This window comes from Ostrinia nubilalis, chromosome 25, assembly GCF_963855985.1.
Source record: "Ostrinia nubilalis chromosome 25, ilOstNubi1.1, whole genome shotgun sequence".
NCBI classification, from domain to species: domain Eukaryota; kingdom Metazoa; phylum Arthropoda; class Insecta; order Lepidoptera; family Crambidae; genus Ostrinia; species Ostrinia nubilalis.
This window is the reverse complement of record NC_087112.1, coordinates 9,649,013-9,662,699: the sequence shown is the minus strand read 5'-3', so window position 1 is coordinate 9,662,699 and position 13,687 is coordinate 9,649,013. Positions and strand designations below refer to the sequence as shown.

Genomic DNA, 13,687 nt, shown 5'->3' with positions numbered 1-13,687 from the left:
AAGTAAAATCTGAGAAATATCTGGGTCTTACGCTTGACAACCGCCTCACCTGGAAACCTCACATCGAAAAGACTCGTTCTAAATTAACATCCCTTATGTCTATTCTCCGTGGCAACGTTCGCTGCTTCCCCATGTCTGTTCGGTACACTATATACAACTCCTTAGTGAAACCCCACCTGGATTATTTGATCGAAGTTTACGGTAGTGCTCCCAAAACGAACTTGAAAAAACTACAAACATCGCAAAACAAAATTATAAAACTACTGTTCCAATTTCCCTACTTAACACCAACAACAGAAGTCTATAGGAAAACCGGCTTAATGTCAATAGCTCAAATGTATAAATTTAATACATGTTTACTTGTACATAAAATATTAAGAAAAACTATTCACACACAACTATCATTTATTACAAAATCACAATCACAAAAGCGTTCCTTAAGAAGACCTTACGATATTCAATTACCGTCACCCAGAACCAATTATGGCAAGAAAAATATAATGTACGAGGGGGCACAACTATTTAACGGGCTGCCAAATGATATAAAAAATACGCAATCTTTTTTCTCGTTTAAAAAGAAATTAAAGCACTACGTTACAAAACACTTTCTAGAATTCACGTGAAAAAAAAAAAAAAATCAATCTGGTTCATTGTACGAGCACATTCATTCATTCACATTCTCGCGTTTTTATTAAAAATTCTACTCGTAATGTAAGAAAAAAAAAAAAAAAAAACCGGTCACATAGCAACTGTGATAGCAACTGTTGAGCGTTACGTAATGGAAGCCAAGCAGGTTGCTGGTTTTGTAGTTGCAGTGTGGGTAGGTTAAGAATAAAACTACACTTAAATTTGAAAAAATATAGCATTTGAGCGGTTTGTTATTATTTTATTTTATTTTAACTTCATTATTTTCTGTACCTAGTTTTATTTAATACATAAATGAAACGAGCTTGTCTGTTGCGTGCACTTGCTGCTTATTTATTATAAAGTGTATTCTGTATTTTTCTTATAAGTGAATATAATTGTATTCTTTTAGAAAAATAAATATCTAAAACCATAAACTCATTGAGATGAAAAATTAAAGAAAGTATTTTAATTATCGACCATTTATGACTTTTTTCTTATAACTCAATAAACTGTTAAACAGAATATTAACAGTTTTTAGTTAAAACTTAAGTAACTTAGAAAATATTGAAATAAATTAAAAATCCTCCAAAAAGTACAGTCATTGCCCATTACTTACACTAATTGCCCACATCAAAGCACAGTAATTGCCCAGTATCCTAAAACAAAATAATCAATTTTAAAATGACAAAATAGGCTTTAAATAAACAAAACAAAACATTAAACTTAAATTATAGTAGTACAGTCTTCAAATTTCAAAATAAATTGCGTTTGACCTTATTAACATATTATCAAATATTTCTTGAGCTGATGTTGATGAGTCAGAATCGGTAGAGACAGAATCATCTACTTCATAACATAGATGACGCAAAAATTTGAATTTTGTATGTATTTTTTTTTATCTTCTTTGATATCAGTTCAAGTGGTTGCTCAGAATGTTCAATTAGCTGTTGGTTATTCTTCCTTAAAGTTGTATCTATTTTCTTACAATTAACATTTTCACTAGTAGGTAAGCAGATTTAACGTAGGATTTTCATTTTTTGTATTTTCGTTTGAATTTTTATCAATTTTTTCAAGCCAAACCATATTTTTCAGCAATTTATCTTGTAGATAAATTGTTGGATACATCTTGTACAGCTTCGATCGCTTTTTGCAAATTTTCTATGCTATATTGAACTTTTGGAGTCTTTGGCATACTGAAAATGAAACATTAAAAGCCATTTCAATATTTATGCCTGTAAATTGCAAAACAAGTCTAGCAATGAGCAACTTAAACACTGCTACTGCATGGTGGCAACACTCTAATAATAATTGCCCTGGGCAATAACTATACCTTAACATATGGCAATAACTGAAATGACGGTGGGCAATAACTAAAAATATACAGATTTACGTGCAGTGATTACCCACCGTTAAAATGACCGTTAGAAATCAAATTTTATCAGTTATTTTCATTGATTATGCAGAAAACACTTATAATTTCATCATGACTATACACCATTAGTTGAATATTAAATAACTTGCAAAAAAAAATTTACCTCTAAGCAAGTAATTCCTTAGTAAAATTGTTAAAGTCGTAACTATTTGAGTAACATTTTCACCCGTCTTGACAAAACCCGCCATAACTGTTTTTTTTTTAGTGTTTCCTATTGTAAATTTTAAATCTACTGTACATTGATATCGGAGCCATCTACTTAGCAAATTCAAATCTAACTAGAGTGATTCAAAGTATGCACCTGACAATATTATTCTTAAAGCGGGCAATCACTACCAGTGGGCAATCACTCTCTGGTTTACCCTACTACCCCCCATGTGTCATTATAACACTATGAAGGTGATTTTAAAACAATAAATATACTGTAATTATTACTTTTCAGGTTTCCTCCTACGCCCTGTAGCGAATCACTCTGGTAACCCAGTACTGGCTGTCATCATATCCTGGCTGCTGGTCCAAATTGGGATCATGGCTGGATCGCTCAATGCTATTGCACAGGTATGAAGATATTTGTTTAAAAATAATAGTTTTTATTGCATACCACATAAGTCTCTCAAAATTGCAACATTGCAAGAAATGGAACAGATAGGTACTACAGATTTTAAATTAATCATCTTACATTTGATTTCATACATTCTATTCTTTTGTTTCTAGGTAAACTCTGTGCTGTTCATGACAAGTTACTTCGCCATCAACCTGGCTTGTTTAGGATTGGATTTGGCATCTGCGCCTAATTTCAGGTTAGTATTCTTATTCTTAAAATTAAAGATATCGGGGTCATCTTCATTCAGTTAGTCAAGTCTTCAGTATACAACCATCACACTTCTTCAACCCTCCATATCCATTTGTCTCTGGAAAATTGGAGATGGTTGTGTTCCTGCAGTGGACACTAAAAATGACTTGATGATGAAGTGATAATTACATAGTATCTAGAATAGTTGGTATTGTGGACCACTGTTTTATTTTTACGCTACTAACCAGCGTGAGACGTCCCACAAGGTGGACCGACGACATCATAAAGGTAGCAGGGAAGCGCTGGACGCAGGCCGCTACCAATCGATCAACATGGAAAGCATTGGGGGAGGCCTATGTTCAGCAGTGGACATCCTGTGGCAGAAATGATGATGATGACTAACCGGTCAATTTGGAAATCATTGGGAAAGGCCCATGTTTAGGTGGCGTCCTTTGGTTGAAATTATGAGAATGAGGTGATGAGTAAGGTTTTAATCTAAATGAGGACGTACCCTGATGACTTGATGATGATGCCGTTATTGTCTCCAAGCCTTCCTTCGGGCATTTCTCTTGGATGATATTTCTACTAGGCCTGGCGGGCTGTGTAGCACTGATGTTTGAGCTGCGACCATTATGATGAAGCTACTGTACAATGGTCCAGCACCTTGGTCCATTATGTACAGCTGTTTTAGCCTATTGTTGTGTGTTATACCGTTGTTCGTGTAGATTCTTTCAGATGAAAGTGGGGTTTGCCTCTGCAATATTAGGTCGTGTTCCTACAAAGGCCGCTACCAACCGGGCAGCATGGAAAGCATTGGGGGAGGCCTATGTTCAGCAGTGGACGTCCTATGGCTGAAATGATGATGATGACTAACCGGTCAATTTAGAAATCATTGGGAAAGGCCCATGTTTAGGTGGCGTCCTTTGGTTGAAATTATGAGAATGAGGTGATGAGTAAGGTTTTAATCTAACTGATGACGTATCCTGATGACTTGATGATGATGCCGTTGTTGTCTCCAGGCCGTCCTTCGTGCACTTCTCCTGGATGACGTCACTGCTAGGCCTGGCGGGCTGTGTAGCACTGATGTTCGCTCTACGACCATTATATGAAGCTACTGTACAATGGTCCAGCACCTTGGTCCAATATGTACAGCTGTTTCAGCCTTGTTGTGTGTTATATCGTTGTTCGTGTAGATTCTTTCAGACGAAAGTAGGGTTTGCCTCTGAAATATTAGGTCGTGTTCCTACAAAGGCCGCTACCAACCGGGCAACATGGAAAGCATTGGGGGAGGCCTATGTTCAGCAGTGGACGTCCTATGGCTGAGATGATGATGATGACTAACCGGTCAATTTGGAAATCATTGGGAAAGGCCCATGTTTAGGTGTCGTCCTTTGGTTGAAATTATGAGAATGATGTGATGTATAAGGTTTTAATCTAACTGATGACGTATCCTGATGACCTGATGATGATGCCGTTGTTGTCTCCAGGTCTTCCTTCGTGCATTTCTCCTGGATGACGTCACTGCTAGGCCTGGGAGACTGCGGCTCTGATGTTCGCTCTACGACCATTATATGAAGCTACTGTACAATGGTCCAGCACCTTGGTCCAATATGTACAGCTGTTTTAGCCTATTCTTTATGTGTTAGACCATCGTTCATGCAAATTACTTCAGTTGAAAATAGGGTTTGCCTCTGAAATATTAGGTCGTGTTCCTACAAAGGCCGCTACCAACCGGGCAGCATGGAAAGCATTGGGGGAGGCCTATGTTCAGCAGTGGACGTCCTATGGCTGAGATGATGTTCCTACAAAGAAGACAACCTGATATGATGATGTTGTATCTCCAGGCCGTCCTTCGTGCACTTCTCCTGGATGACGTCACTGCTAGGCCTGGGAGACTGCGGCTCTGATGTTCGCTCTACGACCATTATATGAAGCTACTATACAATGGTCCAGCACCTTGGTCCAATATGTACAGCAGTTTTAGCCTTTTCTTTGTGCTACACAATCGTTCATACAAATTCCTTCAGTTGAAAGTAGGGTTTGCCTCTGGAATATTAGGTCGTGTTCCTACAAAGGCCGCTACCAACCGGGCAGCATGGAAAGCATTGGGGGAGGCCTATGTTCAGCAGTGGACGTCCTATGGCTGAGATGATGTTCCTACAAAGAAAACAACCTGATATGATGATGTTGTATCTCCAGGCCGTCCTTCGTGCACTTCTCCTGGATGACGTCACTAGGCCTGGGAGGCTGCGCGGCGCTGATGTTCGCTCTACGACCATTATATGAAGCTACTGTACAATGGTCCAGCACCTTGGTCCAATATGTACAGCTGTTTCAGCCTTGTTGTGTGTTATATCGTTGTTCGTGTAGATTCTTCCAGACGAAAGTAGGGTTTGCCTCTGGAATATTAGATCGTGTTCCTACAAAGAAAACATGACCTGATAATCATTATCTTATGTCCAGGCCGTCCTTCGTGCACTTCTCCTGGATGACGTCACTGCTAGGCCTGGGAGGCTGTGCGGCGTTAATGTTCGCGCTGCGACCGCTACACGCGGCGGGCGCGGCGCTGGCGTGCTGCTCGCTGGTGGTGGCGCTGCATCTGCTGTCGCCCGCAGCGGCGGATCCCAAGTGGGGCAGCTTGAGCCAGGCGCTCATCTTCCACCAGGTGAGAACTGTTTGAAGTGAGTCAGATGGGAGGTACGGTGGTGGTGTGCTGCTCGCTGGTGGTGGCGCTGCATCTGCTGTCTTCTGCTGCTGCTGACCCTAAGTGGGGCAGCTCGAGTCAGGCGCTCATCTTCCACCAGGTGAGGACACTAGGATCCACTGCTGGAACTATTAAGTTAGCTGGCGGGCGTGGCGCTGGTTAATACTGCTCGCTGATGGTAGCGCTGCATCCGCTGTCTCCTGCTGCTCATCTTCCACCAGGTGAGAACACAAGGATTCACTGCTGGAACCGCTGACCCTAAGTGTGGCAGCCTGTTGCAAGCTGAAAACAGTTCCACTTCACTGCTGGACGCACTAGAGCACGATCTGTCATTTTCCATCTACTCAATCAATAATTTTCCCGAGGGTGTGCACCAAACTGGGAGCTAACTCTGGAACCCCTTACTCCACAATCAGGCTGCAGCTGATGTCTCCTGCCACTGTAGACCCTAAGTGGGGCAGCCTGAGCCAGGCGCTCATCTTCCACCAGGTGAGAAAACATTCCACTGCTGGAGGCAATTCAACCAGCAAAGAGCCAGCCATTCAACTATTTTTCCAGTGTCTCTAGTAATCATCGTGCCACTTCTGAATGTAAACCACCCACAGAGCGCCAATAAGTAGTGGTTACACATATTTCTTCGTAGTGTGATGATGCGTCTCCACTCTAGAATACCACTCCACATTGAGGTGAGAACACAAGGATCCTCGTCTGGAAGTATTAAGTTTAGGCCTGTGAAGTTGTGTGGCTCTGATGTTCGCGCTGCGACCGCTACACGCGGCGGGCGCGGCGCTGGCGTGCTGCTCGCTGGTGGTGGCGCTGCATCTGCTGTCTCCCGCAGCAGCTGACCCTAAGTGGGGCAGCCTGAGTCAGGCTCTCATCTTCCACCAGGTGAGAATGCAATCCACTGCTGGAAGTAAGTCAAAAACTAGCTATTTCCTAAACTAGAAACTCACTGCTACTCATTCATGCTGCATCTGCTGTCTCCTGCTGCCGCTGACCTTAAGCGGGGCAGCCTGAGCCAGGCGCTCATCTTCCACCAGGTGAGAACACTAGGATCTACCGCTGGAACTATTAAGTTAGCTGGCGGGCGCGGCGCTGGTTAATACTGCTCGCTGATGGTGGCGCTGCATCTGCTGTCTCCCGCAGCAGCGGACCCCAAGTGGGGCAGCTTGAGCCAGGCTCTCATATTCCACCAGGTGAGTGCGATAACACTGACGCAGGTTGCAAGCCGAGAACAGTTCTGATTCACCGCTGGACGCGAATTTTCTCGAAGGTGTGCAACAAACGGGGACTATGCAGACTCTGGAACTCCTTACTCCACAATCAGGCTGCACCTGATGCATCCATTTGTTATCCAGGCACTGTTGCCGTCAGCCTCAGCCAGGCATTTATCTGTTGTTAACATGGTCCAAACATTTTCTTTTATAAACCTGGTCCTGACTATTATGATTACAAAATGACGTGTCTATTCCAATCCTATTTCGTGATCATAGAAAAACCTTCAGTTCGACGCCGAAACCGTTGTTATTATCGCATTTTCAGCCTTGAACATCACTTTTACAATTTACCAATAAACAAATGCTAAAACTCGCGTGAATGCACGGAGCATGCCAGTCTATTAATACACGCTTGTGGATCGCATTTGTCCTCCTGCGGGTGTAATTAAACCCGTCGCTCGCGTCCGCTCCACACTGCGCTACTTATACCATTTTTCGATACAGACATGCTTGCGGGCACCGTGGCGAGGTTTAGCGTTTGCTTATTGGTAAATTGGAAAACTGATATTCAAGGCTGAAAGTGCAATAATAGAAAATTTATATTTATTATGAACTATTTGATTCTCGCAGGTCCGCAAATACCTCTTACTGCTGGACCCGCGGCGCGAGCACGTGAAGTTCTGGCGGCCGCAGATGCTTCTGCTGGTCGGCTCGCCGCGACAGGCCGCGCCGCTCATCGACTTCGTCAACGACCAGAAGAAGGTGGGATGGAGTGTACATGCTTTTGAACCTTCGTTTCAGCCAAATGACGTCCACTGCTGGACAAAGGCCTCCCCCAAGATTTTCCACAATGAACGGTCCTGCGCTGCCCGCACTTAGACTCTTCCCGCGACCTTTACCAGATCGTCGGTCCACCTAGTAGGAGGCCTGCCCACGCTACGTCTTCCAGCCCGTGGTCGCCACTCGAGAACTTTCCTGCCCCAACGGCCATCGTCTCTACGAGCTATGTGCCCCGCCCACTGCCACTTGATTTTAGCAATTCTGCGAGCTATGTAGGTAGGTAGGTCCAACTTCGAGAAAGAGGTCAATCGTCGAATCCAACTCGGATGGGCAGCGTTCGGGAAGCTTCGCCATATACTCACGTCCGAAATACCGCAGTTTTGAACCTTAATACAAGGAAATTGTCCATTGCCCATAATTTTGTTACATATTGGAAACACGAAACTTGGCGTGACAATGAAATCGTTCATTTCTACAAGTAGGCTCCCAAAGAGTACTTTTACACGTCCCAACCCTATCACAGCTCGGGGCAATAATGGCGGGCCGCTGAAAAAAAGCAGCTCAAGAAACACAGTCACCTTACTACCCGTTCGCGCTAAGTTTGCCGGTCTGGAATGCGTGTGCCCTCCCCCAACCGCGATTAAACGCAATTAATGTGTCTTATTTTACGCAAATACACAGTTTTTATCAATATTAATAAATAAAAAATATTTTCAATATAGTTTGCTATAGTTATAGACGCTTCCCTTCGAGTGACGTCACATCGCCAGCGGCAAACTTATCGCGAACGGATAGTACCATTGTCAGCCTCTTATTCAAGGCTTTACAATAGTATAGCGAAGCTCGGCCTAGCATGGTTCTTGTCGCAAACCATGAAAATCACCGGTTTCAGCAGGTGCATGTCACTGGATCTCTTCGGAGCTAGATATTTATAATCTTTATGGCGCACCACGTAAAACTTAAAATTGCAAGACACAAAATGATGATGACTCCCAGGTCTCCTTCCCACTATTGAAACTCCTGTATAGGTAGGTAAATCACAGTGGGAATAGTTTCACCTTTTTATTTATTTTTTTCGATGATTTTCCCATAGAAAACGCTTTTGTATTTGAGTACCTTTAAAGCTCAGACGTTTGATTGTTTTACACGATGTATTGTAAACCAATATTTTTGTCTTATTCAGGGTGGTCTATTCGTGCTGGGTCACGTGAGGATCGGCCAACTAGACGGCAACGGTGACCCGCTGGCGGCAGAACAGAAGTACTGGTTGAAGCTTATCGATCATCTCAAAGTGAGTTTTTGTAACTTTTTTTTTTTTTTCCTGCCATTGCCAGTAATCTTCACGAGGTCTTCACTATTTCAAGTATATCATTCACTTATCATCATGTCATTTAGGCTGGGTTGCACCATCTTACTTTAACTTTGACAAACGTCAAAAATCTGTCAAACTCCATACAAAATACACTGGTTATCGTTATAGTTACAGTCAAAGTTAGGTGGTACAACCCAGCCTTAGTCTCCATTGCAAGAACATAATTTCATCTCATCATCATCATCTCTCTAATTTACCAGGGACATTTTGAAGATACGACCAATGTCACCCATGCGCCAGAAAGACGGGTGGGAAATTTTTATTTGCATATTTGTCCCATAATTGTCTTTTACGAAAACTTCGTGTTGATTGGGAGTATTCTCCTCTACCGGGACCTTACGGCCAGACTGGTTTTAATGTATTTTTCTTCTTTGACCTCGCCCATTCCCATTCCCGTTACGGGGTTTGCTTTCCGTATCATGCAGCGCTATTCATTTCGCTGGTAATCAGTAATTGTTTATCGTGAGACGCAATTTAATGTGTTATTAATATTTAACTTACAGGTAAAAGCTTTCGTAGAGCTGTGTCTAGCAGAATCGGTCCGCAGCGGCGCCGCACACTTGACCAGACTATCAGGTCTAGGAGCCATGAAGCCTGATACTGTGTTATTGGGATTCAGAGATACGGAACCGCCTAAAGACTTCTTCAGAGAGTAAGTGTGATATCATCATCATCATCATCGGGAAGTTGAACCTTATTTTCGAACTCCTATGTTCTTCTGATTAATTTCGTTGCGGGTCCAATGACAGTTTAACTTTCCCCCGGGACAAACTTGACCTTCACTGGTTGGGTTTTTATTGGCGGTCAAGCTGTAGATGCTGGCTACACAGGAGTTGCAGCGGTGGGAACGAGTTGGGAATATCGTCATCATTTCAGCCATAGGCCTCCCCCAATGATTTCGGTTGGTAGCGACATGCGTCCAGCACCTTCTTGCAACCTTTATAAGGTCATCTGTACACCTTGTGGGAGAAAGTAATTTGCTGCGCTTGCCGTACGATGTACTTATACTCAGTATAGTTAACTCCTGCAATTAATTCATTTACTTTTCATGAGCTGTCAAAAAAGGTTCTTCCATAAACAAGTTTTGATGTAATTTTTACAGCTGATTATAGTTAAGTTGCTTGCTTTGTTCGGCATAAAACAAAAAGTCATAATATTCCATTAGAATTAGGGTTTTCGCGTATGAAAGATCCGCTAGATGGCGGGACGTGGATGTGGGGTCTGACTGCTGCGTGATTGGTGCATTTTGATCTGTCAATGTCATGTCAAAAATAACCAATCATGCAGCATTTGGACCTCGCGTCTACGTATTGCCATCTGGCGGATTTTTCATACGCGAAAACCCTCATTGAATTTTCATGATTGTGGTCTTAAATAATTGCGTCTTGAAAATATTGGTCAATAATCAACAACCGTTCCCATTTCAGCCCCGCATCCCCATACAAAACGGACGCTTTCGACCTCGAGAACGGGACGGTGTTGTTCCCCGTCCGGAAACCCACCGACCCACGTCCGAGCGCCGCTGAATACGTCCGGATAGTGTCCGACGTGTTGTGTGTGGGCAAAAACGTTTGTTTATGCAGAAACTTCCATGCTTTGGACATGGCTGCTGTTGAGAAGTGAGTATAATGTGTGTAGTTAAGTCAGTATAAAGTTTAGGAAAGGACACGTTTTATGTATAAGGATAAATCTTATACGTGTGCTCCTAGCAAATAAAAGTGAGTGGAGTGGAGTAAACTATAGTCTGGTCTGCGAGCACGTAGAATTTTGTCCAATGACCCCAAGCTACCCATCCTTATCGCTCGCGCGTAGTTATATTGCTGTCGCGACTGTGCGAGCGATAATTTTACGTGCTCACAGACCGGGCTTTAGTCACAAAAAGTCGCCGTGTTGAGTTTAGGACGGACTCGCACTACTGCTACCTAATAGTCGTAATATTGGAAGAAATTGTCTCACTACTCGCAATAAAATGCAATAACTGTCATACCTACTGTTATACATATTTATTTAAAACCTGCCGTCTTCTTCTATTGCGATGATTCATTTTTTTCGAAATGATAGGGTTGCCTAAATGGTAACTCTTTTCGCTTTATGACTCGGCTCGCGTGGCTACCTTTAATCATAAGCCTCCCGAAAAAAGCGCCGGTATAACGTACCTCACGTACGTGCGCTCACCTGTTTATTCTTTAAAAATGTGCACTGTTCTTCCAGAACAGTGGTTTTTAACCGGTGGTCCGCGGACCACTGGTGGTCCCTGGAGGCATTCCAAGTGGTCCGCGAAGACATCGTAATAAACAAGTGACGTGGACGTGATGAGTCGAGTCAACACAAAGCAAACGGCGCACAGTGGGCGAGAAATCGACCTTTCATACGATTTTGAAAAAAAAATGTGGTCCCTAACAAGACAGAAATTTGGTAAAACGGTCCCTCGTGACTTAAAGGTTAAGAACCACTGTTCTAGAAAGTCCTCCCACCTAAAGTACGTAATATTAGACAGACGGCATATAAAGATAAAATCTGGCATCTTATAGCAGTTGTAATAGGTGTTATTTTGCAACAAACATCTTACATCATTCCAGAAAGTCCTCCCACCTGAAATACATCGACGTGTGGCTCGTAGAGCTGCTAGCTCCGTCCAGCGAGGAAGCCTTCACTGTGCGCGCGTTATTCGCACTGCAGTTGGCCGCTGTGGTACGCTCAGCGCGCGGCTGGCAGCACTTGCGGCTGCGAGCACACTTGTTGCGCACACAGCAGACGCATATACACGGTAAGCCTGTTCGAACCGACTTGATACTATCGTGCGGGTCTAAGGGCATTACACGGTAAGCCTGCTCCAACCGACTTCACACGATCGTGCGGCTTCTGGCAGCGCTTAGGGCACTCACTAATGTGTGGCTCCGAGTTAGGAAGCCTTTACTATGCGCGCGTTGTTCGCGCTTCAGTTGGCCAGCGCACCTGCTGCACACACACCAGACGCATATACACGGTAAGCCTGTTCGAACCGACTTGATACGATCGAGCACACCGTCTTGCAACTGGAGTAATCCAATAGCACCTTTTGCAAGGCATAACAAATGATCATTTATAAAAAAAAAAAGGACGTTACACGGTAACCCGTTCGAAACGTCTTGATACGATCGTGCGGGTCTAAGCACGTTACACGGTAAGCCTGTTCGAACCAACTTGATACGATCGAGCGGGTTTTAGGACGTTACACGGTAAGCCTGTTCGAACCGACTTCACACGATCGTGCGGTTCCTGGCGACTCCTTCGGCGGGTGCTCGGGTGCAACTGTGATCCCACCCAGCACTGAAAGATTTGTGGCTCCGAGTTACGAAGCCTTCACTGTGCGCGCGTTGTTCGCACTGTAGTTGGCCGCTTTGGTGCGCTCGGCGCGCGGCTGGCAGCATCTACGGCTGCGAGCACACTTGTTGCGCACACAGCAGACTCATATACACGGTAAGCCTGTTCGAACCGACTTGATACGATCGTGCGTTGATGCATATACACACACAAGTTAGCTCAAACCGACTAAACACGATCGTGCGACTTCTGACGACTCCTTCGACGTGCGCTCGGTTGCGGCTGTGATTCCACCCAGCACTGAAACATGTGTGGCTCCGAGTAAGGAAGCCTTCACTGTGCGCGCGTTATTCGTGCTTCAGTTGGCCGCAGTGGTGCGGTCGGCGCGCGGCTGGCAGCACCTAAGGCTGCGAGCACACTTTTTGCGCACACAGCAGACCCATATACACGGTAAGAACCTCCTGTCGAACATACACGAACGTGCGTTCCTGTTCGAACCGACTTGATACGATCGTGCGGGTCTAAGGACGTTAAACGGTAGCCTGCTTCAACCGACTTCACACGACCATGCTTTGGGCCGTGCCCTCTCCAGAATGGTCTAGTGGTTACCTTAGGACGTTGGTCTGTCGATTCGAATATGATAGTTGATAGTATCCTCTCCCCTGTATCATCCATCGGACATGGCATGCCAGGGGCAGGCCCCCCTGAAAATCAACCCTAGATAAGCCAAGCCCTAGAGTTTGTTCCGGCGTTTCTTCTCAGCACTTGCCATATGTTTGTCTCGAAGCGCTGGTAGGGCCCAAAAGATACGGAGACATGTAAAGTGCCCCATAAGGGCTACCTTTTCTTTTTTTTATTATTTTCTATTCACGTCCATAAGTGCCACTTGTGGTCTAAACTGAATAAATATTTTTGATTTTGATTTTTTGATTTTGCCATAGGCACGGAGCAGCAAAAACAGGACTATTCCCACTTTTCGTTTCCATTTCTGCAACTCCTGTGTAGCCAGGATCTACAGCTTGATCGCTAATAAAAACTCAACCTATGAAGGTCAGTTTGTCCTGGGAGAAAGTCAAATTGCCATTAGACCCGCAACGATATTAATCTGAAAAATATATTTCTCTTATACAACGTGCTCTTTTTGATTTCCTGGAACTCTAGGGTATTAATAAGACCACTTCAAAGAATACACGTAAATAAATGGTAATGCCAGGCTCCCTGAAAACGCACGATCGTTTGACTCCGATCGGAAAAGTGTTCACCTCGCACACACTCATAACTTAACCCATTCATTCCAGAAGCCGGGCAGACCATAGCCGTGGGTGGCTCAGAAGCGACACTCGGCGTGGAAGGCCGCTCCGCGCAAGAGAGACTTGACGAACTACTGAAGTTGCTCAGGATACACGCCACTACTCACACTGTAAGTTAACTTACTACATTATTGAATAAAAATAAGCAT

At 44.0% G+C, this 13,687-nt stretch overlaps 1 protein-coding gene across 1 annotated transcript in view; it reads left to right on the top strand.

Annotated features, from left to right (window-relative positions):
* LOC135084040 (solute carrier family 12 member 9) overlaps positions 1–13,657 on the top strand; it is a 41,884-nt gene extending 28,227 nt beyond the window's left edge. Inside the window, exons 11-19 of the mRNA XM_063978783.1 lie at positions 2,502–2,617; positions 2,774–2,859; positions 5,316–5,517; positions 7,404–7,535; positions 8,737–8,844; positions 9,429–9,577; positions 10,353–10,544; positions 11,505–11,692; positions 13,527–13,657. Coding sequence (XP_063834853.1) covers positions 2,502–2,617; positions 2,774–2,859; positions 5,316–5,517; positions 7,404–7,535; positions 8,737–8,844; positions 9,429–9,577; positions 10,353–10,544; positions 11,505–11,692; positions 13,527–13,657 — 1,304 coding nt within the window. The remainder of the gene's footprint in view (positions 1–2,501; positions 2,618–2,773; positions 2,860–5,315; positions 5,518–7,403; positions 7,536–8,736; positions 8,845–9,428; positions 9,578–10,352; positions 10,545–11,504; positions 11,693–13,526) is intronic.
* The last annotated feature ends 30 nt before the right edge of the window (positions 13,658–13,687 follow it).